The following is a 26633-nucleotide window of genomic DNA, read 5'->3' on the forward strand; positions in this document are numbered from 1 at the left end:
CCAAGGCAACGGGTGGGACGTTCCACCGCAGGAACTCAGGGGGCGCGGCTTCCGGGCGCCCACTTCGAAACGGCAGAGCGTCGCCGGCCCCGCCATGACGCAGTCGGTGGTGGTGCAGGGTAAGGAGTCAGGGTGCCCAGGGCCCCCCGCCGCTACACCGTCCCCGTGCCTGAGCCGTGTCTCTCCCCTTTGCAGTGGGACAGTGCGGGAACCAGGTGGGCTGCCGGTTCTGGGACCTGGCGCTGCGGGAACACGCCGCCGTCAACAAGGTAAGGGCGCCGCTGCCGCCGCGGCTCCGGCTGCCGCTGGCCCGGGGCGAACGCCCTCGCCGTGGGGAGGCAGCGGTGCCCCTGCGCTCCCTTCCGCCTTCGTCCTGCGACTGCAAAGCTCTGTGTTTGTTTGATTAAACTAAGGCCGCTTCACTGTGAGCAAAACTACCCCCAGGTTCTTGTACCTTTTAACTAGTCATGAGTTTTAACTGCCAAGAGACCTTGATAAGTCAGAGGGCTGGGCAGTCACCAACCGTATGAAGTTTCAGCAAGGGAAAGTGCTGGATTCTGCATGTGGGATGGGACAACCCCAGATGCGTGTACAGACTGAGGAATGAGAGGCTGGAAAGCAGTGCCGCGGAAAGGGACCTGGGAGTCCTGGTGGATGGCAAGTTGAATATGAATCAGCAGTGCCCTGGCAGCCAGGGGGGCCAGCCGTGTCCTAGAGGGCATCAGGCAAAGCATCACCAGCTGGTCGAGGGAGGTGATTGTCCTGCTCTGCTCTGCACTGTGGCAGCCTCACCTTGAATATTGTGTGTAGTTTTGAGCACTGCAACATAAAAAAGACATTAGACTATTAGAGAGCGTCCAAAGGAGAGCCACAAGATGGTGAAGGGTCTGCAACAGACGCCATATAAGGAGTGGATGAGGTCATTTGGTCTGTTCAGCCTGGAGGAGACTGAGGGGAGATGTCATTGCGGTCTACAGCTTCCTCATGAGGCGAAAAGGCAGAGCAAGCACTGATCTCTTCTCTCTGGTGACCAATGATCATGGCTAGGTTTTGCGAACGAAGATTTGGGAAAGGCTCTATCCATACTTCTTACAAGCACACTGGTGGCTAATAAGGCCAATACGAGACAGACATGTCCGATTACAAAAGGCACAGCAGAAAGACTCCTTAGGTGGTATATTCTGCAAGGCACGATTCTTTCTGCCTTGTCTTTTCTCTTCGAGAGCAAGCCTGCATGCGTTCTCAAAGGAAGCAGCAGCATTATAGATGGTGTGTCTCCAGACCTCCCGATTTGAGGCCAGAGTAGACCAGTTATGTTGCTCAATATGGCCAAGGCTGAGATGTTGTTTCAGGGAGTCCTTGTATCTTCTCTTCGGGGCTCCTCTCTTGCGGCAGCCGGTGACAAGTTCACCATAAAGCAAGATCTTAGGGAGGCAGTGGTCCTTCATCCTGGAGACGTGTCCTGCCCATCGCAGCTGTGTTCTCAGCAACATACCCTCAATACTTGTGACTGCTGCTTGTTCTAGAACAGACGTATTGGTCACATAATCTGACCAGTGGATGTTTAGGATTGAACAGAGACAGCGTTGATGGAAGCATTCTAGGAGACGCAGGTGGTGGCGGTAGATGACCCGTGATTCGGAACCATATAAGAGAGTAGACAGCACTATGGCTCTGTAAATACTGATCTTTGTACTTTTTTTCAAGTGTTTATTATGCCAAACTCTTTTATGGAGTTTTCCGAAAGTGCTATATGCCTTTGCTAACCTGTTGTCTATCTCTCCGTCAATCTTACCATCTGAGGAGATGAGGCTGCCTAGGTAATTAAACTGCTGGACTGATTTGAGCTCTGATAGGACCCATGGGAATGTCCTGAAGTTGTGTCAAGCGAGGTTTAGGTTGGCTATTAGAAAAAGGTTTTTCACCCAGAGGGTGGTTGGGCACTGGAACAGGCTCCCCAGAGAAGTGGTCATAGCATCAAGCCTGACAGAGTTCAAGAAGCATTTGTGTGATGCTGTCAGGCACATGGTGAGGCTCTTGGGGCGGTCCTGTGTAGAGCTGAGTTGGACTCGATGATCCTTGCAGGTTTCTTCCAGCTCAGAATATTCTGTGATCCCTAATTCTGGTCAGCTTTCTCCAGCCTTTCCACCTTGAAAAGCCCAGGATGTCTCCCTACAGCCAGGCATTACCAGGTTTGAGGCAGTAAGTGACAAGAGAGGACTGTTCAGTGTGAGTTCTTTGCCACTGGCAGTAAAGCAGAAGGGCAGCCCCCCAAATTCCACTGTTGTTCTCCATTTTAGCTTGTGCTGTAAACTTTGCCATACAGCTGTGCTAAAGAAAATAGCACTGTGAAGAGGGCATAGGATTGTGCTGAGTACCTTGAACAAAATCACACTTTCCTTGCTGTGACTATAAAGATACTGTTTCCTGGTTAACACAATATATTAACAGATAGTGATGAGGAATCTTCAATGCCTTCTCTAGAAGCAGTGGGTGAAGTTCTTATTGTGTGTGGAGAGTCTTTTGGTTGTAGTGTAGTACAAAACAGTGTCTTCCAAATTCTCCCTGACCAGGTCTTGAGTATGGTAAGCAATCTGTAAATAATAATGTTAAAGTATTTTAACTTGCCAGGTCTCTTTAGCTTTATGGCGGGGTAAGTAATTTGCATGCTGTCTCTCAGCAGGGATTTTTGGAATCACTGATGCAGTGTGATATGCTTTCCTTTTCACAGAACTTCATGGGCATTGAGCCCATGATGAACTGAGTATTGTGTAAGTGATGAACTGAGTCAGCTAAACAGCAGCTATTTGATTTAATAATTGCCTTGGGATCTTCAGTAAGCTACTACAGTTGTCTAATCTTGTGATGAAAAATTAATTTTCTAGTTATGTCTTCCTGTCAGTTTTTAATAACAACCTGATTTTTCTGTGAAATGTTCTGTTTAGGGCTGACTAGAGCTAGCTGGATTCAGCATAGATGTTTACTCTGTTTTGAGTGGTGAGGTTTGACAAGTGACCTTCAGAGGTCTCTTCCAACTTAAATTATTTTATGAAAAAACCCTGAGAATTTTTGACGTTACACATCATTTTGTGTTGTTTCCTTTTAGAAAGGAATTTATGATGAAGCCTTAAGCAGCTTCTTTAGGAACGTAGATACAAGGTAAGTTGTCTTATCAAGAAGCTCATGAGTTTAACAAAGTGGATCCACACTTCAAGTGTCTTCTCTTAACCTAAGTAATAATTTTCTTTGTTTCAAGTCATACTTAGTTTGTGCTAGGAAAAGATTTTGCTTTTTTGTATTCTTCTCTAAACTTCCATTTTAAGTATACTTACTTCAGTTGTTAAAGATGTTGAAAGTTTGGATTAACCAATTCATATCTTAAGAGCATTCGGTCATCTCTTATCTGTCTAGTTAGAAAAATCCTTGCAATTTGGAAGAATAAAATATGCACTTGGATATTGCTGTTGTCTTTAAATTAATTAAAAAGGATTTGACCAACCTCTTTTTCCTTCCATCATATGACAAGGTTATTTTACCTCTTTGAAAGAACAATGCAAATGCATTGAAGTTTATCATTGCCACTCCTTGTGGGTATTTCCTGGAATAACTTTTTTTTTTTTAACCAAGAAAATTTGATTGTAAAAAATGCCCATGTTTCTGTACAAGCCTAATGAAATCATCAAATTTTTAGTTGGGGGGTTGACTGCAATAGAATCATCTGTTTTCTTTCTGAGCAACTTGGTCTAGTGGAAAGTGACCCTGCCCATGGCAGAGGGGTTAGAACTAAATGGTCTTTAAAGGTCCGTTCCAACCAAAACCATTCTGTGATTCTAGGAACATGGAGATTTTTTTTCAGCAATTGAATCTAAGTGATTGAAGGAATGGTCTCTCATGAAAGATCACAAAGACAACAGGAAGAAAAAGAAGTGTTGTTTTGGAGTTGAGTTTTTTCCTCTTTGAGTTTTGTTAGTCCCTGAAGAGAATGAGAAGTGTCTGGAGAGCTTCTTTGAGTGAGAAGATGGAAAATCCTGGAGGAATTCAGCGCAGCCCCACACTTTTTTCCCCTCATTTCTAATGGGACTGAGTAGGGTCAGAACACTGGCACTGTAGCAAATTTTAGCTGATGTTTTGGGAATATTATTGTGGTTGAATGTAGAATGGTCTAATACATACTTTAGGCTTGGCCAGCTCCCAAATCAGGTGAATAACTGAGGGGAAAATTAGATCCATCTCCCAGTATCCCTGCCTTTTTTCCCCTGTGTTCAGTATAGTTTGGCCAGACTGGAGTATCTCATTTTTTGAGTGCAGAAGCATTCGTTGTTAAAAAAATATGATTGTAGCACAATGCATAGTCTCCTATGTTGGCTCATTACAACCAATCCTGGGAAAGAAGTAGCTATGTCATCCCAGCATGATTTCTGAACTGGTAAATCTTAATAGCAAAGTAAGTCAAAAAGTAAGTGCTGTGCTAGTGCAGTAACACGGGTTTCACACCTGAGCAGAAGTACAGTGTCGTAATGACCCCCACTGAAAACCTTGTGGGGCTGCTTGGTGCGCTGTGTTCAATTATGTGATGCAGATACACATATTACATGCTGATAAAAGATAATCCTTTCAAGTTCTGGCAAACTGTAGAATTCCTGTAGAGACTGTATCTGAGAGTAAACATTAAATACTTCTCTTTTCAGCTTCTTGAAGTAATGCTTAGGCTATTTCTGACTGAGATAGTGTCCTGTAATTGCATTACTTCTGGGAATTGTGAGGTCTTTCTTAGCAGTATGTTCAGGGTGTTTCTGTTTGTTTGCGTTGTCATATTCCTTTGAACACAAAATATTAAAGAGAAAATTTTATTATGTTATGTATTTTCTCTTACGAATCTGAGCTTAGATTTTTCTGTTACTGTTTTTTTTCAGAAGTGGCGGTGATGGTCCTGGTATTTACAAAGGAAAAATCTGCTCTTTAAAAGCACGAGTAAGGCAATCTATAAAGGTCATTCTTTTTACATTGCATATTTACGTCCAACTGTGGGAATTTTCATAAAGTCCTTAAAATTGCATACAGGTTTAAATACTGCTTTGAATAGTAGAATTTCTAATAGTAACTTTCATGGTTCATTCAAGTAATACAGTTTGTTGCCAGTCTTGTTGAGCAATTTAAATTGTAATTCCAATAAAATGATTGCAGATATTAGTAAATAAGTATTTATTTGAATTCTCTAAGAAGTGGGTTTCCTTAAGCCACTTTAAATGATTTAAGAAGCAAGAAAACTTGAAACAAAATATTTTAAGGTCTTCATTTCTATCAGGGCAAAATATTATAAAATTTTAACAAAATTTCATTATCTGAAATGCTGTCCTATTGAGCAACTTCTGGCAAATCAGCTAAGGTTAATCTAGTTGGTCTCCTAGTTAACAACTGGGAAAAAAAAGGTTTCTCTGGAGCAGAGTAGAAACAGTATACCTTTTATATTGTAAATAATTTTATATTTCTTAGTGGGTTATTTCAAGGGTGGTTTGCTTACTGACTGAATTTTAATTCTTTCTCTTCTCAAAGGCACTGTTGATTGACATGGAGGAGGGTGTGGTAAATGAAATTCTGCAGGGACCATTGAGGGATATGTTTGATAGCAAGCAGCTTATCACAGATGTTTCTGGTTCAGGAAACAACTGGTGAGAACCTCTTCAGAACACATTTCTTAGCAACTAATTAGATGGCATTTGAAAAGGGAAATGATAACCGTAGCTTTCTGTTTCGTTCTGCACCTGGGGAGCTGCAGCATTTTACCAGCAAACTTGGAGTCACTGTTGCCTGGAGGAGGGCTTTGAAAAGGCTTTTACAGAAGGATAATTTTGCTGATACACCATTTTGTCTATTTTTTTCTTCCTCTTTTTTGATTTTCGTTTCAAAAGAACATGCTTTTTATTTTTGTTTCTTTGGTTTTCAGCTGCTTCCATTGCTCAGTCTAAGCCATAATCTAGTTTGAGACTGTGCAACTACTGTGGAAATGAGATATATGAACAAATACATTTCTGATTTCTAAGCACCACAGAGTCTGGCTTTGTGCGTCTAAACTACGTTCCCAAAAAGAGAAATTCAGAAAAAGATTGATTAACATAACGAATTGCAAATTTTCATGGAGACCCTGATGTGCCTCTAGTAATATTCGGTGCATTACAGACTGGAAAGCAAATCATCAGCAAATGTGCCAAAAGGGAGGGCAATACAGGGAATAAAACATCCCATAACTTCACCATCTAGCAGGCATGTGTATGGAAAATGAGCTGTTTGGGTTTTTTTTTTAATTACTGGTATCATTTGACTTGCATAGTACTCAAAGGAAGATCAGTACACATTTTGCATAGGGGTATCCTTATTGTTAAGGAGTATATAATTTTCATTTCATTATTACAATTAGATCGTCCAGTGTGGGAGTTTATTTCCTCATCGGTACAAAATAACAGTGCATGCTCCAAATGTGAACTTAGTGCTGCTTGCATCCTCAAAATTAAAACCATATCCTGACTCCCATATTCTCATTATGTAGACACAGCTTGGAAACTCTCACAGATGAGGTGTTGCACCCAGCTTTGGACTCTGAAGTCTAAACTGTCAAATAGAAGGAGATAAAATAAAAAATTGAATGATTGATCGTTGGAATATTTTTCTAAAGTACTTTTTATATCCTCAGGGCTGTAGGTCATAAGCTATATGGCTATCAGTACCGGGAAAACATTGTGGAAAAGCTGAGGAAAACCGCAGAACATTGTGACTGTCTGCAATGTTTCTTTATAATTCATTCCATGGGAGGTGGTAAGTAATGTCTTTATAGTGAGTATGGTTGCAGTAGCCACAGATGAAAAAGAAAAACATGTATCTTGAAAAGAAGATAAAGATAATAATTCACATTGTTCAGAATGTGTAATAAAAAAAAAAACCACAGTGGACCTGTAGTGATTTATTTCTTATTTTGTTAGACCACTAAGGAACCCTAATGTGTTACCCAGAGCAAAAATGCTGCTAAAATTTTAAATATGACGCAATGGATGGATCAAGGCAGGTACCAAAGACAAATAAACTCCTCGGAATTACTGATCAGAAGAAGGGTCAGTGGCCTCTGAACACTGATGTCATTGTTGTAATCAAATTGCTTTTAATCATGGGGAAAGCGTTTTCTGAAAGGCTTGAAGGAGACTTCAAATGTTGCTTTAGAAAAATTTTGTTTTTCTGTTTTCCTTCCACATAATTCTCTTGAATCCAATCTAGTTGCTTTGTAAGTAAGTCAAAAGGGAGAATCCTTTGCCACTAAGCCTTCCTAGCCCAGAAACCTGGGAGCAGCATGTATTATAACTGGCTATGATGTGGAAAAAGACACAGAAAATAGCTCTAAATATGAAGCAAGAGCTCTGTCAAGGGCCTTTTTTGTGGCCGTTTGCTTAATTTCAGAGACCCTGCAGATATTGTTTCTGTTATTGCAGAAAGTTGCTGTCTTGTTCATAAGAATAAATTGTCTGCCACTGAGAATGTAGCTGCAAATTCAGAAAAAGATCACAGTTCAGTTCTCAAATTTGAGCTCACTGCTGTGTTCTTAGTGATAATGAGGAAAAAAGCTTGTGTGCTGGTAGAAAGGGATGGTTCTGTTTTGACTGGAGAATGAGAAAACTTTATAAAGAAACCCTAAAAGGAAAGAAAGTAATTGTTTGGGGCAGTTTAGTGCTTTCAAGCAAATGTTTTGTTTCAAAATCCAAATAAAAATTTTAAAATAAGAAATAGAAATGCTAGCTTGGAAAATGTTAGTTACATAATAGGACTTTTTGGATTGCAGAAATTTTTGAGATTATACACTTCATCCTGAGTGGTATACTGTGGAAAATACTTTTTTTACTTAATTATTTTCCTGTCTGGTAAAAACCTTCCTGCCTTAAGTTACATTTGAGTAGCCTCCACTGTCAGCCAAATATTTCAGAAAATATTCATTAACATATATAATCGAAAAGTTGTATGTCTCCAATATGTGAGTCTTAGGGCCTAAGATAACATGGGGAACCTTAACCTTTTATCTTCTCTCATTCTGTTTTCGTTCATAATTAGGGACAGGATCTGGTCTTGGAACTTTTGTACTAAATTTGCTTGAGGACGAATTCCCAGAAGTGTATAGATTTGTTACTTCAGTTTATCCCTCTGGTGAAGATGATGTTATTACTTCTCCATATAATAGTGTTCTGGCTATGAAGGAGCTTAATGAACATGCAGACTGTGTGTTACCAGTAGAGAATGAAGTAAGAATTAATATTATATTTCTGACAATTTTTTTTAATTAGGCTGCACAAATTTCTCCCTTTTCTGTATTGATTTGAGTACCAATTAAAGTAATAATTAAAGTTCTAAGTCACAGGCTTTTGAAATGAACGTGAGTATCACTAAAAAGTTGCTCTGCATCTTCGAAGTAGTCTAGAGTGAATTTTTTTGTCTTTTTCAAGGTAAACATTGAAAAGCTTCTATTTACTGAGACAGAGTGTCTTCTTTTAGCAATCATTTTGTGCATAGTATTAATAGAGTGTTGCAAGAGAAATGACAAACCACTCCAGATCCCAACAGACTTAACTGTGCTGATGAGGAGATAGGCTGATAGGAGAACCATAGGCATACCTGACCTTGAAAAGTACTAGACCCGTTTGAATCTAACTTTGGTGACTGTCTTGGTATTTGTTTATGAAAAAAGCAAGAGAAAGTGATATATAGTTAGAGAATATATTTTTCCTTTCACAGGTATTATGGAAATTTAATATTCATTTTTAGAGGATAAGGATTTTAAACAGTTGAATAGAATTCAAATTTCTGTGTCAAGCTTTATACATACTTGTGACATGTAAGGAACAGGCTTTTAGAAACACTTCAGTCAACTGGAATTGCTCAAAAGTTGGACGTAGATGTATCAAAGGAATAATCTTTGAGCTAACAGTACTTAAAAGCCAACAGGTTTTTAAGATTAATAGAAGTGAAAAATTGGGGTACTGAATTTGAAAGTTCTTTGCTCAAGACTACTTTGCTTTTTTTTTTTCTCTCTCAAAGTCTCTGTTTGATATAGTTAATAAAATTAATCAGATGATCAATTCTGGGAAGCTGGGGTCAACCGTGAAGCAAAATAGCTTGGTAACATCAAGTACAGGCAGTGTAAAAACTCTCCAAGAGAAGCCATTTGATGCAATGAATAATATCGTAGCCAACTTGCTGCTGAACCTGACAAGGTAAAGTTACAGGTTATTCCTCTATAAAAAAGTGGTATTGCTGGAGGTGGTGTTTGCTGCAAATATGCAGGCCTGGATCAACTTGAATAATGTAAATTGATTTTTGTTTGGTATGAGTCTTCTCTTTTTAAGAATTGGTTACTAAATGCTGAGGTATTTGGAAGTATTTAGATAGTAGTGGTGTTGCTTTAGCCATGACAGTCTTAAAACTGAAGTAAATTTGTAGGCAGAAGGTGCTCAGTGGAGCCCAGAAAGGTTTGCCTTTCTAGCACAGTTGTATTACTTTATAAATACTGTCAGATCATTTTTGCTCCTAAATGGTCTATTACTGCAAGAAATACACTTCTGGAGTATTGGCCTGTTTTTCTTTTAAACAGCTTGTCAGGAATGCTAAGTCACACATGTTTTATTATAGCTTGTTTAGTAAAACTGGTATTAATTAACTGGTATTAGTCAACTATGTCCACATACTGAAAAACAGTGCTAAAGACTGCAATTGGGAAACAAGGTCTTATTCTTGATGATTTATTGTTCTATAATGAGAAGTATAAGTAAATAAGATTTACCACTGATTCTGCCAGATGTGAAAGTTTTGTAATTATACGTGAAGGGTTTCTTGAATGCTGTGTTGTTTTACTGTTTTATTGTACAGAACAGTTGAAAAATAGATTTAATGGAGGTTTACATTATAGAAGTGATTTCCTTGGTTTATAATAGTTTTATAATGGTTTGTTAATTTTCAGCTCTGCTAGATTTGAAGGTTCCCTGAACATGGATCTTAATGAAATCAGTATGAATTTGGTTCCATTTCCTCGACTTCATTATTTGGTTTCAAGCTTGACTCCTCTGTATACGTTGGCGGATGTTAACGTACCTTCTAGAAGGTAGGAAAAAAATATTATGGGAGTTTCACATTTAAAGCTTAATTTCTGATTCTTCCGTAGTTCTTGTTAAAAAATTCCATTTTGTAGCAAAACTAAGGGTGGAAGTTCTAAAACTTTTAAGTCTGCCACATTTTCAAATTCATCCTGTTGATTTTTGGAACATCTGTTGTCTCTTTTCTCTGTAATGGTTGAGCCAGTAAACTTGACATCTTTTTAATCTCTGTTGGGAAATGTTTTAGTTGGAAAAATTTATTACTTAGAACCCACACCAGAAGTTCTTTTGACTAACAGTTTGCACTTGACTGACAAAAAATACTGTAAAGACAAACAAGGAATTAAACTAGACTCTTTGGGAAGTAATGGCATCTTAACTGAGTCTGGAGGTGCAATGTGCCTATTTATCAACTTATTGTAATGATAAGCCAACACTATTGTAAAGTTCTTTGAGGTATTTATCCCTCTGACATAGCAGAAAAATAACCAGTTAAAATAGATTTTACTGGATTTAGTGAATTAAGTTCAATCAGCTAGAGGTCCAAATGATGATAGAAGCAACTAAAGGTAAGTGATGAAAGTATGCAAAGCAAAGGAGAGGGCAGGACCACCCCTATTCTGTGATAGAAAGTTGTGACAATCAGTTGTATCTGTTGAAAACATTCCTTGAGGAGACAGTACAGTGCTGGGGGAAGGAAGCATACTATGGGGAGATGCTCAGTCAAGGATGTCTCAGAATGAAGTGGGAACAGTAATATTTTTGTTTCCTTTATTTAGTTTTTTTTTTGTAATAGGCAGATTGTGGCAGAGGTGATATGAAAAAAGAAATAGAGGTGATGAATGCAGAGAGTTTGAGACAAATGGAAAGAATAGCTTAGATGTTGTGGGTCCACAGGAACGTCAAGACACCATCTTTGATATCCCACAGTACAGTGAAACTTGCTTAAGGAAGTGAAGAGAGAAAGAATATGATCAGCAGTCATGCGTGATAAAATTAGAATAAGTAGACAAGTATGTATAGTCTGTCTTTTTCTAAATCATTAATCCAAATCAATACCGTTCTATGATTCATTGATCCTTTTAAATAATGAATTGTAATAGGCAGATAACCAGTTCTGTAAGGGTCAGCAGCACTTTGATATTCCTTGTCAGATCCTTCACAGTGAGATTGTCCACTCAAATTGTCATAAGACCTTGTAACTATTGACCTCAAATTGCCTTTATAAAGGCAACTTCTCTGACTCAGCAGTGGCTTGTAACATGAGGGAGAAGAGTAAAAAATGCATCCAGTGTATTTTTAAAAACTTGCAATGCCAACATATGTATATGTAAAAGTTTGAATCTTTTTCCTATAATTTATGGTCCCAGGTTAGATGTACCTTTATCTCCAGAATTTTATGAACTTTCAAACCCTGCAGGTGGGTGTTCTGAAAAGCTTTTGTATCCTACTTTAATAAGAGCAGGTAACTGTTTTCTTTTCACCTAGGTTGGATCAGATGTTTTCAGATGCATTCAGTAGAGATCATCAACTAATTCAAGCAGATCCAAAGCACAGCCTCTACCTTGCCTGTGCACTTCTTGTTCGAGGAAATGTGCAGGTTTCAGACCTTCGCCGAAATATTGAAAGGTTTGTAATACCACACAGAGTAGTCATGGGAAACTGTTGTCAGTCATCCAGAGCAGTCCAACTTTTCATTTGAAGAGTTTCAATACCAAATCAGTTTACTCAGAAATATTTTTCTGAATTTTAGAAGGGAAGAAACTGTAATTAACTTATGCAATGAGTGAGAATAAGTCACAGCATTCCTGGATTTCCAAATAAAGGAAGCTGACTAGATATCCCTGTACTGCTCCTCCCTTTCTCAAAAATGCAAAAGAAAGCAAAGCCCAACCTTCCAGGGGTCTCCTGACAGTAAAGGATATTGGAGAAGTATGTTCTGTAGTAGAAATTATTTTTTTTACTGAACGGAAGATATCTCTCTTTCATGGTTACTGTCATGTACATAGGAAATCATCCTTATTTTGACAACTCTGTATTGTTAGCACCCTGGTACTACCTTTTACACTGTTGAGCTACATAGATATAACAGGAAAGGCAGGCAAGCTTCACATACAGAGGGGAGTTTATAGGCAGACAGGGAAGCATGGGAAAAATTTCTGAGAAGCTAAAGCATTTAACTTATTTCAAAACTACAGGTCAACTGATTGTCCCCACACAGTATTAAGCTGCCCCTTTCCTAAATTTCAGAGGACTTACAGTCTCTTTTATAGGAATAGGTACTTGTAACTTCATCTTTCAAATCCTGATACATTAAATTAACAAAACAATATTGGCGTTTGCAATTTGACTTTCAAACAGACTCAGTGGTTTAGTCTGAAGTCTAAAATGTCTTATTCACAATGATAGTTATAACTGTCCTGCTTTGTTCTGAAAGCTTAAATGTTAACCTTTTCAGATTGTTAGTTAAGACAGAAAACTCAGCCTTCATGTTCTTTACATTCCTTAGGTAACTAAATTTTTGTGTCACAGGTTAAAACCTTCTCTGCACTTTGTCTCCTGGAATCAAGAGGGCTGGAAAACTGGTTTGTGTTCAGTACCTCCCGTGGGCCATTCCCATTCACTTCTGGCTTTAGCAAACAACACCTGCATAAAGCCAACTTTCATTGAACTCAAGGAGAGATTTATGAAGCTCTACAAGAAAAAGGTGCAACTCTTATTGTTGTAATATCCGTAGTCACTAATCATTAGCATCTTGTGTTATTGGGAAGCAAATCTTAGTATGGCAAAGGGACTGCTTAAAATTAACAGCCCAAGATTTTTATTTCTGTTACCTGAAAAGGAGCCATTCCAACCGCTGCTTCTTAAAAAGCGTAAATCCCTTATTAATCTGTACCTACCTGACAATATCACAGAATCATAGAATGGTATAGGTTAGAAGGGACCTTAAAGGTCATCTCATTCCAACCCCCCTGCAATGGGCAGGGATACCTTCCACTAGACCAAGTGTTTCAAAGCCCCATCTAGCCTGGCTAGGAACACTTCCAGGGATAGGACATCCACAGTTTTGCTGTGCAACCTGTTCCAGTGCCTCACCACCCTCTAAATAATTTCTTCCTCATATCTAATCTAAATGTTGATTCCCACCAAGCTTTTCTCTCACTTCCCTTCCTAAGCAGGACAGGAGGAATATACAATGAAAAGCTTGTAGGTCAAGATAAGGACGGGGAGATCACTCACCAGTTACTGCATGTGCAAAACAGACAGGGAATATTATTTTAATTTACTGCCAGTAAATAACAGAGTAGGACAGCAGGAAATAAAACCAAAACTGCAAACACCTTCATCCCCATTCCTGCCCTTTCTTCCCAGTCTCAGAATTTCACTCCCATTCCTTCTTTCCTGATCTTTGTGTCTGCAGGGCTGTTTCTCTCACAACGCCCTAAATCCAATCTCAGCTGTTGTGCATCCTTTTTACCCCTTCTTAATATGTTGTCACAGAGGCATTGCCAGCATCACTAATGGGCTCAGCTTTAGCCAGTGGTAGGTCCATTCTGGAGCCAGCTGGAACTGGCTCTGTCCCACATGCAGGCAGCTCCTGTTATCTTCTCACAAAAGCCACCCCTGCAGCCCTGCACTCCCCCTGCTGCCAAAACCTTGCCACATAAACCCAATAACACTGTTTGTCCCCTAGGGTACACCCAACTAGTATGAAAAGATGGATGTTTAAGGAATCGGGAATATCGATTGTGATTCCATAGAGGATTGTTACTAAAGTTGTGAAGTGTTTAAACAAGGGGTGTCATGATACAAGTCTTTAAGTCTCCTTTCTACGGTGCTTGCACTTCCCCCTTCAGTGCAGGCTAAATGGTACTTACTGAGCCAAAGCAATTAGGGGCCAAGAAAAATAATAACACTGAATTATTTTTTTTTATTCTTGTAGGCTCACCTTCACCATTATCTGCAAATAGATGGGATGGAGCAAAGCTGTTTTTCTGAAGCTGTGTCCTCGTTGTCTGATCTAATAGAAGAGTACAATGAACTGGATGTGACAAAAGGTGGGCCTAGAACAGACCCATCAAGACTGAAGATAGCTGTTTAAAGAAGGAAGAACTGCTCTTTTTTTTTTTGTTTAAAAAGAATGAAATACTTCCTAAGCATCCAGCCACTTCAGTTAACCAGAATGACTTGCAGCATGCCTGGCTGTTGTAATTCTGAAGTGGGACCAGGACAACGGCTTTCTCAGCTCAAGAGTTGTCATATTAAGTGATAAGCCCTGCCTGTAAGAAAGATTTGACAGCACCTAATTATAGCTGATATCAGTAAGAGCAGTAATCCTAACTGTGGAGTAAATTGACACACCATATGCTGTGAAGAGAAGGAAAAGAGATTTTAGCAGCCAAAAATGTAATTCTTTTCTCAGACTTTACAGTAAACTAAAGGTAGGCCTTGCTTCAAAGAAAGATCACCATTGCTAGATTTGGTTTTTAATAAGCAGCTACGAAGAAAAGAAAAGCTTATGTAGTCTTTTCAAAGATGAAAGCAAGTCTCTAATGAAACTGCTTTCTTAAGCTTTACAGTGGACATTTCAGAATGCTCTAAGCTATGTTCATCATTTTAATATTTTTGCTTCTATGTTGTACTTAGCTATATTAGAGCATTTTGAGTTGATACCAAAATTGGCAATATCAGAAAATTCCACAAGATAAATTTTGTTTCAAGTGTTATACTTGGAGTATTAATTAACATATTATTTTAATGACTCATATTCCTGAATGCTGAGTTGCACTTGATAATGAGATACTACAGTATACCTCTGACCAAAACATGCACTTATAGTGAAGTTATATATATATATGTAAAGAATTATAACGAGTGTTTGGAGAACAGAGTTTATAGGCTTGAAAGAAGGCAAGTAAAATAGATGTTTTAATATTTATAATTATCAGGGTAAGCAGCTTTTTATATTACAGTAAGAACTTTTACGAAATAGAACATACAGCTATTTCCAGTTGCTTACCAGCCTCAACTGTCTTAAAACAGCAAGACTGTTTTAACATCAGAATGGATCAATACAATGATTTCTTGAAGCTTGAAGTCCTTCTAGCAGAGTTGGAGTGGGTGTATAAGTAATCACAATTTTCAATGTACACGTCCAGAAGCATTCAATAAAACATTGTACTAGCATTTGTGGAGAGCATTTTTTAAGAAAATGTTCTAAAAATAGTAGTTTCCTTGAAATGTTGCATCTATTATCTGCAGTTGCCCGCCCACTTTTTAGTCCTTTACACGTGCATTGTTTATATTCACAACACTAGAGGAACACTATCTGCTGCAAAAAGCAATCTGAGTTTAAAGTTGAATTCTTCATTTTCAAACAGCATTGATGTGTTTTACTGTTGCAGATACATAGTTGAAAAGGTTAATTTAAGAATCAGGAAGGATAGATGAAGTACTACAGGGTAATATTTTTTCTAATAGGTTAGAGCATGTTTGTTTTTTTTTTTGTGGGCAGCACCTTGTTACAGTGAGGCATGAAGCTGTCTTGCTTTGCCTTTCTTAATTACCAAAAGTTCTTGTTTGGACAGTACTAGTGTTACATGCATCCTTCTTAAGAGTGTATTTCCCCATATAAAAACAGTTACATTAAAAAGATGCACTGTTGCTTGTGTTTTCCAGTGACATTTAAAAAATGAGTAAGTATTCACTTATGTTATTTCACTGCTTATACTGTTTATACTGCCACAGTATAAACACTGCTGTGGCAGAGGGTTATGCTAACTCCTCGGGGTGTGAATGTGCTTTTGCATTGTCAGTGTGTTACAGTCAGTGGTGTAACTTGTCATAGGACTTTGAGTTCCGAAAACATATCTCCTGGAGCACTGCAAATCCTCTGGCATACGCACGACGTTATCCACATCATCTTCCACTTGAAGAAGCCTTCGTTGGGACACTCAAACTGTACAGTGATCATTTTGGACTTATTAGGTATGCAGCACCTCTTGTCCAAGCACACCCCACAGAAAGTTAGTCTGTAGCTTTGAGTAGTTGAGCATCCAGAAAAAACTAGCTTCTCTGCTCTTGGAAGCTGGAATGTTGGTTGACATGTTTTTCCTTTTGAAATCTTTAATATTAGAACAAAGAAAAGCCTGAGTTTTCTATGCATTAAAAACAGACCATGTAAGAAATAGTTGCAACATTTACTTAGAAATATCTTAAAAGTTAGTCTGAAACTAACTTGGTCTGAAACTGCCTTATTTTTCCTTTAGCAGTCAGCAAATAGAAAGTACTTTTGGAGTGACTGTGCATCAGGGCAGCACTAGCAACACATCTATATCAGGACATTACATTTTTTTTGCTTTAAATTGCACATCTGTAGTTTACTATTGAAGCCTGAAGATTGAATGTAGAAAACATAAGAGTTATTTTAAAACCCTTAAAAAAGAAAGAAGTAAATGTTTTATTAGTAACTGCTAATACATCCATTTTTCCACTAGCTCCAATATTTTCGTTTTCTATTAAGAAGTAATTTTATATTAGAAAATACCTTTATTTTCTTCAGCATATTAGTCAGACATGGCTGGATGAAGCATAATCTCTTTTCTTTTTTCATCTCACATCTTCTGTTGTCGTTGGTCACTCTGCTGGATATGCCTATGCCACAGGTCCTGGAGCAGGGTGTCCAGGGAGTTGCCTGTACAAGGCACTTTTTCTTCAAGACTAGCGGTAAGCTTCTGTAAGCTAAGACAGCAATATATTATTTATGCAGCAGAACAGCCCCAAAAGGATGAATTGAAAATACAAGGATAAGACTTTGATTTCTGTTCCTGAAGGTACTTCTGGAGGTAAACGTAGAAATGAGACATAAATAACATTATTCAAAAACCAACTGAGCTGCTGTTAAACATTACTGACACTGGATACTCAGATCCTAGTAAGGACTATCAAATTGCATATGTTATATGACTCTCCAGTTCCGCTTAATGGAAATGTTAAGTGGAGAGGGTTATTTGTGGAATTTTTATGGAATGTCCAGATTTTTTTTTATTTTATTTCAGGCCAAACATAGCTTGTAAAGGGCTGCTGAAAACATTAATGTTCATTTCTTTGTAGATACTGTGAAGACTTTAGAGTTTGTGTTGAGGAATAAAATACTCCAATCACTTCTAGATATCACCAAAAAGCCTATTTTTCTGATGGATGATGCCTGGATTAGGTGGAGTACACTTAAAAAAAGAAATAAAATTGTAGTGGAAAAGTTCATGGTGAAAGTCTGCAAAAAAACTATGTGGAATCTGGACATTTATGTAAGAGCAGAGGCAGAATTACCTGAAATTGCCAGAATTGCTGTCAGCTTTCCAGAATACCTGGAAGTAGACAGCAATTTAAAGATCTCATTGAAGCAAGCAATTTAAAAGCCTTTCACAGAACTGCAACAAATAAAGAGAAGCTAAATGGTCATTTATACTTGGTATATTTTTTAAAGTATGACCTGTTTACATCCTTATGTGTCTGAATTAGGTAAATTCAATTGAAACAGAAAGCTAGAAAACAAAACAAGAGCAGTAAAATGAAACTTAGCACTTATCCACACTAACAGAAAAAGGACTTTTCAAAATAGATATTGAGCCATCCATGGAGTTCATGCACAAGTTGACATGATACTTCTGCTGGTCTGGGAAATGGAAGGGGAAAGACTTTGAAACAAAAATTTCAAGGTGTATTTCTTTAGAAGGTTCCTAAAGAACAGCATGCTTCAGCACGTACAGCCACCACAGAGACAGGGTGTTAGGTCTCTGAACTGAGCCAACAGGAAGGATTTGCAAGCTGGGTGTCTTCTCTCAAAGTTATTCTGCACAGTTGATTCAAATTCTGGAATGAATGTTGGCTTAATACTGTTCTCCAGGTATCTATCTCCCCACAAACCCAATTACTGTATGTCAAATGGTCAAATGGTTTGGTTGCCATTGTTTTCAGTGTGTTCTCTCTTGAATCAGATTAACACTGTTTTCTAGAAAAGCAATCACTCTTCACTTGAAGTCAGTTGCCTTACCAAATGCATGTTTATACAACAACATTAAGGATATTTCCCTTAAAAGGCTTTGATATTAGATAGAGGTATTGTATCATAATTTTGAAGTAAGGATTCTTTTTTTATTTTTACTGACTTGTATAACCACTGCTAATGTGTGAGAAGCTGTCCAAACTGAACTTCAGATTTTGTAAGCAGGTCTGTTTATCTGCAGATTGACTCTGTGCATCTACCTGTTTACTCAGCAGCCTTTGAAGGTTTTCTGATAAGCTTTGCAATCCTTTTAGTTTTATTTTATTGATCCATGATCATGATTCAAGCTGCCACCAAATAAATGGCTTAGCTGTCTGGTACCCATATTGGTTGTGATGAAGATGACTTTCACCATGGAAAGCTGCACATGCACAGGGGAGGAGATGGCACAAGCTTAGGCAGCTGTGGCCAAGGAAGGGCCAGGATAGCTGCTTCTGTCATGGTGCTTCCTTAAAGTGAAAAAGAAAACTACAGGGTTAGCAGCAGAGCAAGAATGAAGTTAAAGGGAATATCAACTGACCCTGGCAGTTGACAAGCATGGACAAGCTTGTGGATGTTTTTTATCAGACTGAATAGAGAAGAAAGTAAGGGGGAGTACTGTCCTTACAGTGACCTCAAATTTGTCAGGAAAGCCACTAAGGCAATTTTTATCATTTTCTGCTTTCTATTGGAAGAAGAGGCCTGCAGCATGTTAATTTGTGTATGTGAAAACCAAGACTCTGTACCACCACAAAGCAGGAGAAAGTGAGACAGCTCCCAAGCTGCAAAATGGCTGTCCACCAGCATCTCTAATTGGGCTGATCTGATGAGTAATAAACCTCTGCAGAATGATGCTTTGCCCAATTCCCTGGTGACAGAAGCCAAAAGCCTTTTTGCTTTTCACATTCATTAGGTTTAGAGAAAAGAATCTGTGACCTGAGAGTAAGAGGGATAAGTGGGACAGAACAGTCACCCTGGCAATGGCCTTCAGTAAGAACTGAGAAAGTGCCAGTGCATTGCCTGCCTGGCTGCTGGAGCCAGGGACACTAAATGCATAAAGGCTCATGTACAGAAAAGTCTACCAGTGTGGCCAGGCTCACCTGACATTAGTCTGTAGTTGGTTGATTGAAGCTGCTTGTGCTGTGCTAGGCCACAAATAGATTGTCCAGGCTTCTTTCTGCCCGTGACCCTGGTGCAGGGACTCACTGCTAGTTTCGGTGTGAATACAGGTGTACATCCAATTGCACCACTGACACACAGGCACTTATAAAGTGGGTTAGGCTGGAAGGTCTGCCCGTTGGGATAATAAACTCCATTGAGCTCACATCCTACAGCTACCAGATCTGAAAATGGTGAACAACAGTTACTAACACGGGAGGAGCACGTGGATCTTGCTTAACAGAGTGCTAAAATGTGGTGAGCCATAAATGTGGTCAGCTCTTTAAATCAGTGACCAACATGTCTGCCAATAACAGGCTTGTGCATGATGAACTGGTTTCACTAATGCATATGCAGGTAAGTTTAAAGCCAGTCCCAGCACTACTCTTAGATTCTCTGATTGAGCAGTCAGAGAACTAAATTAGGATAAATTGCTTAGCACAGAGCTGTACAGCACCTGCAAGCAGAATTTTCCTCCAAAACCGTTTACCTACATGGTCCCACCCTCCTGCATTTCAAGAAGGAAACGTGAAAGAACAACTTACATGCACACACGCCTTTTTCATACCTAGGCTCGTCTTCCGAGTAGTCACAGTAGAGACCTTTATGGGGATCACAGACGTCTGCTTCATTGCAGGGGTCTCCTGACTGCTTGGCGCAGACTTTACAGCAGCCACAGCCATCCTTCACCAAGCTTACCCCAGGGGTGCAGGCTGGCACAGGCGGACATCTGCATGGCCAGTGACAAACCTCCTTGCGCTGGTGGACTTCACCAGTTTCTGAAGGTTTGTCTCCAGGCTGCACTGGTGGGCTGTGGAAAAACTTACACACAGTGGGATATTTTGAGCGCTGAATGTATTATGTGTACCTGGAATAGCATAAAATAAAGTTGAGGTGGAAAACACTGTCACATTGGATGAAGACACATAACATTTCTCATCTCATGGGATTGAAAAGTGAAAGGCTGTGAGTTTAGGTAAGAGGCAGAGGACCATCTTCATCCGCTGTCATGGACTGAGGTGTTCTAACAGTTAGCCTGGCCTACTGCTTGCACAAAACACAATTCATTGGTCTTTCCTTTGCCTTCTATAGAACAAAACCTGTAGTAGAACTGAAGTAGAAAAAAACAGTGTTTTAAAGTAGGTGGTTTTATTTAAGTATTCCTTCCTACGAACCTTTTATTAAATTAATTAACTTTTGATTCGTCACATAGTTATATAACCAGCCACAGTCCTGTGTGCCAGTTCTGGTGGCAAAAGCCTTTTAAAATAATGAACCTCTTTTGAATGTTATTTTTGCTCTAAAATTTAAGTAGTTGTTTGGGAGTACGCATTATAATATTTACAAATTCACTTGTGCTACACAAAAAAATTTAATCCTAATAAGGGAGGCTAGTAGTCATACTGAGCTTAATAGGTTGCTTTCTAAGAGTGTATTTATTTGCATGACTAAGTCCTCATTGAATCCAGGGCTTATGGAGCAAAGAGATTTGTATCAGCAGTAAGAAGTCGAGATCTAGCCAGAATTTACTGTTTTGCACATTCTGTCTCAGAATTCATGGGGGGTTTTGTTGTTTGGGGTTTTTTTAAGTGAAGGAAAACCTAAGTAATTCTTGACGGGTTTATTTTTCTGAGGCATGGGGGGAGATTTAAGTCAGCACAGAGTGTGAAAGGATCTATTTGAGACAACTATATCTGCATTTTTTAAGAACTACATCTAAAACATAACAGTTTAAATCTTAGCATTAGATCTTTTCCTGCTGCTGATTTCAGCAGAAATGCAGATCATGCTATATTTGTTCTCCACAGATGACAGGTTCCATAATGAAGTAGAGGCACACACAGCACTTGGCCACTATACAACATAAGGCCTGGGAGCCACTCTCGTCAAGCAGCTCTGACTGCCCAAAGAGCAAAAGAGCAAGACAAGATCCAGCCCCTCATCAGGTGCCAGTATCACCATCAAGCTTGCAGAAAAAAAATAAAATGTGTAGTCTATATTTTTTTCTAGGCACATGAAGCCCACCCTATCAGTTTTTCTCTGTTCCTCCTAACCGCAGGGCTCTACTGATATAGAAATCACCTCCAGCAGAGATACTGAGGGAAAGCTCGTGAAGGGGTCATTCAGCTGGGTTTCCTTTCTGCTCAACTTTCAAACTGGAAATCTCTGCAAAATTCAGCATTTCATATGTCATAGCCCATGGAAGCTCTCACACTATAATTAAGCCGGCCTAATTGCGTGCAGCAGTAAATGACCTTTTAAAAGCCTTTTTTCTAACACTAATTTCCATTTTTCATGGTCATTTACAACTATACTTACAATATCGTAATCCACAGCTACTAATGAAGCTCCAAAATAGTAGCTTTCAAGTTCCTTTGGCTGAATGATTTTTAAGATAGATATTAATTTACACAGGCAATTCTTATTGGAAATGAAAATTAAAGAATGTCATGTGGCATTCCATGCAGCATGAAGAAGATTGTTTAATAAATGTGTAATTTTGCAAAAGGATTTCTTCTAATCCTTTCTACCTAAATGCAGCAATAATATAGAAGCAACTAACTTAAGTGTACTTTTTTTTAGGCAGCTAAGAATTTCCTATAAACCATAACATTAATTTGATGAACACGTGCATTGAAATGTAAAGCTTCTTGAAGGATCATTATGGAAATAAGACACACAGGTGTACCTATACATTTAGCAGTATTCAAGACTGTATGGTCCGTTCAGGAAACGCTTCCTTGCTGTTTTTTTTTTCTTTTTAAGCAGAGCATTATTATTATTATTATTATTATTATTATTATTATTATTATTATTATTATTATCTAGCCGTGTGCCAGCTATATGAGGTTATGTGGCTTGAATCAGATACCACATTTCAAAATGGGTATGTGTAGCAGGAAGTAATCTTACGTGCTTCAGCCAATATGTTTAATTTGTATTACAAATTAAAGAATGCTTTAAACCTACAGAATTCTACCTAAGTGATTTTTCTCTCTTTTTTTAGGATAAGATATCAGCTGAAAGGTGTGAGACTACAAAGTTCCCCAGTAAGAAAAAACACCATCAGGCAAATATCTGACAGTTTTAGTAGTGAAATTACCGAAAACTTTGGTTTAGCTGAAAAATCTTGAAATATCTATTAAGTTACAATGAAAATGTAAAGTTTACTTGTCAAGTTTACAGGTCAAATATTTTTCTAATTTGTGCTTCCCCAAGTTTCTATACCAAAGCTATTCACATCACAGAAGCCCCCTGCATACTTTTCCTGATCCTATGGGCAGGTCAGAAAATGAGACCATTGTGTAGGTACCCTTCATGTGTTGTTTGTTTTCTTATGTGTTAAAGATTGAACAAGGTCAGTATGGCATAAATAAGCAAAGAGCAGAAGTAGGCAATGTATTATCACTAATGTTCAGTTTTCTTAGTCTGGCTCTAAATATGCAGAAAGTTAGCAGAGGGAGACAATCATTTGAAAATTCTTCATCTGACACTCATCTTGATCGTAAAGGACAAATTTTCAAAATTGAGTAAATAAATAATGAAACTGGGCTTTGACACAAATACCTTCACAAAAAGCTATCACTTAAAATTTTCTTATAAGAGACAAAGCATAACACAGCCCAGGTGCCTTCCTCTTTGTAAAACTAGCCTGAAGTCAGACCACTGTGTGTATATATACATATTTGCACATACATATATACATAGATATATGGAATATGAGCATATATGGAATATGAGCATGGATGTTTACTTCCTTACTGCATCAGATAATCATTTGTGCTTAAATTTAAAAAAACCCAAAAACACAAGGTCACTGGCAATTTAAGCTTCCCTAACACTTTTTTTCCCACTAAATCATATTAATGTACAGAGAGAAAAAAACTACCAAAATCAGGACTGATGCAGTAAATAAGCTGCAAATGAAATTTACTCAGGAGTAGGGAATTGCTGCTTATTCTTTATGAGGAATTTGCTTCTCTGAAATTTAATTTGTTGTTAAGCAAATAAAAACTTTTAACCAGAACAAGGTGAAGAAGGGAGAAATCTTTTTCTTCTTTTTAATGAACTTACCTGTTGCGTACAAGGGATGATGAAGATGGTGGGAACAAGGAGCCACCGCATGTTCCTGCACATTCAGAAGTGAAACTGAGAGATAGGGAACAGTCTGAGCTGTGTCAGAGGAAGCACTGAACACAAAGCTCTCCTCTGTCTCCCTTGCCAACCCTACTTTCCCCAGCACATGCACGAACACATACACGCATTCACACTTGAAATTCTCCACTTCATACAGAACTAGCTTCACACTGAAATTTCCAACTGATCTTCTTTTCTCTGCCCAGAGCTAGAATACAGATTTTCACACCCTGCTTGATCCCATCCAGCTGATTCAGCCAGACTTAATTGAGGTCGGATGGGGTGACATCTGATTCTTGAAATCTTGCTGCTGGAAATGTAGTGTTATTATTGTCTTTAAATCCATATTACAAGAATTTCTGAAATCTGAAGGGCAGAGCTCCAAATACATGCATTTTTTGAGACAGAGAAAGAAGAGTTTCTCGAAATTTCTGATCAATTGTGCCTAAAAAATCATTGCATAAAAATTAACAGTCAATACATGCTTTCTAAATACGGAAAGATAAACTATAGTGTGTTATAATGCTACTGCATGTTCTGCACTGCTTATTTCCATGGAATCCTACTGGGCAAGCCCAAACTATAATGTACTTTTCCCTGAAGTATGCACCTTGTCTTACAGCTGTGCCACCACTTAAAGACAATATTGTTCAAATCTTCAAATTTCCTCCCTCCTAATGCTATCAAGGTGATGTGCTTGATTTTTAGGCTGAAAGGTGAGAGTCTCCAGGATAACATAAAACCCCCAGCCCTGCAGCATTGGTGTTGGTGTTGCCCTGGTGAATGCTCCTCCTCTCCTTTGCATTTGTCCTTGCTTAGGCACCTCCTGTGAAGCCCAAGCATTACTAGGGGAGGCTGCCAAAGACCACACTCACACAGCAGCCATGTGTTAACAGAGGCAGTAGTGGGAGTATGGAATCAAATCCAGAACAAAAAATTCTGTTTTGCTCCCAGATTTGGAGGACCACATGCTCTCTGCATGCAGTTACAAATGCACCCTGAACTGCCCTTCCAAACTCTTGAGGAGTCAGCTGTAAGCACTGAAAATCTGCTTGTCTTTGGCATGACCACTTTGTCACATAATTCAAGATAAAGTCCAGGCAGTACCTAGGTGACAAGCGGATGCTGCAGATCAGTTCATTTCAGTGATGTTTCTCTGCATGTGCAGCAGTGCAGACCGGGTCTGACTCAAGTCTTCCTTGCATTTCCCATTAAAATCTTATGAACGTAGACCCAGGTTTCTCAAACATCTCTTTTGAATACTATCAAAACAGAGGTTTTTTCATAGAATCAGAAGATAATTGAGGCTGAAAGAGACCCAGGGGATCTCTAGTCCAATCTCTGCCCAAGCAGGGTCAGTGCTGAGATCAGACTAGGTTACTCAGTGCTCTGTCTATTTGGATCTGGAAAACCTCCAAGGGTGGAGGCTGCCAAATCTTTCCTGACAGCCTTTCAGAGCAATGCCAGCTGTCTGAGGAGGTTCCAGGTACAGTTTTCTCCTGCAGCCCCAAAGATAACCCTTTCACTCTCCTGTCTGGAAGTGAGGAAGGTCAGAGGACTAGCACATCCATTCTCGTCCTCCTAGGACTGCAAGGGTAGCACACAGCATTCATCTGTGCTGTTCCTCTTTGCATTGCAGAAATAAAACATGTGGCCAGTGTAGGACTGGGAATGCTCTGTGTGAGCAGGCAAAGACTGGTCTGATGTGGATAATGGTCCCCAGTCTTGGGAAACAGGAGGCAGATGTTTCTGTAGGACTAACCTTTGGTTTTAAATGGTGTGTTTTGTTGGAATTACGCAGATAACATGATATTCGAGCTTTAGAGAGTGAGACTTTGAAACTGAGGTTTGAGTATAATTAAGCTGATTGACAGAAAATATGGGTTTGGAAGGAGTGGGAGGAATGGTCCTCCCTGAGGAAGACATTCTGATGATAGAACACATTAAAATGTGATTTTAGGTGTCTGGATGGTTGTTCACATGTGCAAAGTAACCAGTGTATTTCAGCCCAAAAAGGGCATCCTGCTAGGAGCAGGGCCCCTGCTGGGACCGCTCAGGTCTCCAAAGCGATAACGTGCCTTCACTGCCTTTCCCTAACAAATACATTAAATGAGACTGTCTGGACCTTACAGTACCTGCAGTACTGACCCCTGCATGTATAATAAGTAGCCGTAAGACCACAAAGACAGCAGCACTAACTCCTATGCATAAATAGTGCACTGATGCTTTGACTGAGTATTAGGGTCAGTGTCTCTGCTAGTATTGGCTCTGATTTAAAGAAATGGAGGTTATATGCCCTTTTCCTTTCCTGAAGATCTTTAGTGATCCCCCACAACTTAAAAATTAATGTTTTTAATGCCATGGGCAGACTCAGCAGTAGTTTGTCTGTATGCATCCTTCTTGCCAAATCTCCCTTGCAGATTTGATTACATAAAGTATCATTCATTTCCTGAACTAAACCTGCTCTGCTATGTGGTGCCATTCTAATACCACCCCGAATGGAAATGTAATTTAGTTGTATATTCAGTGACCTCTAAATACTGCACATATTTCTTTGGTGCCAAAAAATCGTCTTCCTGTCTGTGAAATATGCCATGTAAAGCCATTGTCATAAGAGATGGAAAAGCATGAAATATAAACCCATAAATGAACATAATCATGCATTCTAACTGGATACAAAGTCTTAGACAAAATGCCAGAGGTATTTATTACTGATATTTGTATGGGCCAGGATTTTCAATACTCCCTACTGGGCTCAGTGGAATTATTGAGATAAAATCCATGAAAGCCAGGGTTGGGTTTGGTCATTCCTAATACTTGGGTTCCAGTACCAGACACACACCAAATCTGGGGAATCACCTTTTGGCAGAAAGGTTTTAGCATATTGGCCTGTTTTGTCACTCTTTGTGCATGGATATTACAAAGAGACTCCTCTGTTTCAGTCAGTCAAACCTACTGGCCGTGTCTCTTCATTCAGAAAAAAAACCAAACAGATGGGTAAAAAGAAATAGGCACATCATATGACAATGTATTGCCCTTGGCTCACCCTGTCTCACATGCTGTTTGCTTACTCAGGCAGGCTTTGGAAAGAAGCTGCCTTCTTCAAAACAACTGTGCTCCAAAAACACCAGTGGACTTCACTAAAAGGTCTGCTTTCTATTGCTGGCAGCTTG

The 26633-nt window shown here is 39.0% G+C and overlaps 2 protein-coding genes across 5 annotated transcripts; one reads left to right on the forward strand and one right to left on the reverse strand.

Annotated features, from left to right (window-relative positions):
• Window positions 1–15: 15 nt before the first annotated feature.
• TUBE1 (tubulin epsilon 1) lies at window positions 16–21322 on the forward strand. Of its 4 annotated transcripts, none has more exons than XR_010429273.1 (13): window positions 16–119; window positions 196–269; window positions 3107–3159; window positions 4914–4989; window positions 5554–5669; window positions 6689–6810; window positions 8089–8276; window positions 9070–9245; window positions 9989–10129; window positions 11610–11750; window positions 12654–12828; window positions 14065–14563; window positions 21132–21322. XR_010429273.1 is itself a non-coding variant. In XM_064649736.1 (12 exons), exons 1-12 carry the CDS (start codon window positions 95–97, stop codon window positions 14221–14223), a joined length of 1446 nt encoding a protein of 481 aa, XP_064505806.1. In that variant the 5' UTR covers window positions 16–94; the 3' UTR covers window positions 14224–15308. The 4 variants fall into 4 exon arrangements, 2 of the variants coding, with proteins under 2 accessions (XP_064505806.1, XP_064505807.1); XR_010429272.1 differs by lacking the exon at window positions 21132–21322 and adding an exon at window positions 15970–17285; XM_064649736.1 differs by lacking the exon at window positions 21132–21322 and having other exon boundaries at window positions 14065–15308.
• CCN6 (cellular communication network factor 6) lies at window positions 15038–23501 on the reverse strand (the record flags this gene model as incomplete). The annotated part of the gene is made up of 5 exons (XM_064647390.1): window positions 15038–16245; window positions 16669–16862; window positions 19266–19508; window positions 19869–20134; window positions 23398–23501. Coding segments are annotated over 5 exons (1089 nt in total), but the record flags the coding sequence as incomplete, so codon positions are not given.
• Window positions 23502–26633: the final 3132 nt, after the last annotated feature.

The sequence above is a fragment of the Pseudopipra pipra genome, chromosome 3 (genome assembly GCF_036250125.1).
Source record: "Pseudopipra pipra isolate bDixPip1 chromosome 3, bDixPip1.hap1, whole genome shotgun sequence".
In the NCBI taxonomy this organism is placed as follows: Eukaryota; Metazoa; Chordata; class Aves; order Passeriformes; family Pipridae; genus Pseudopipra; species Pseudopipra pipra.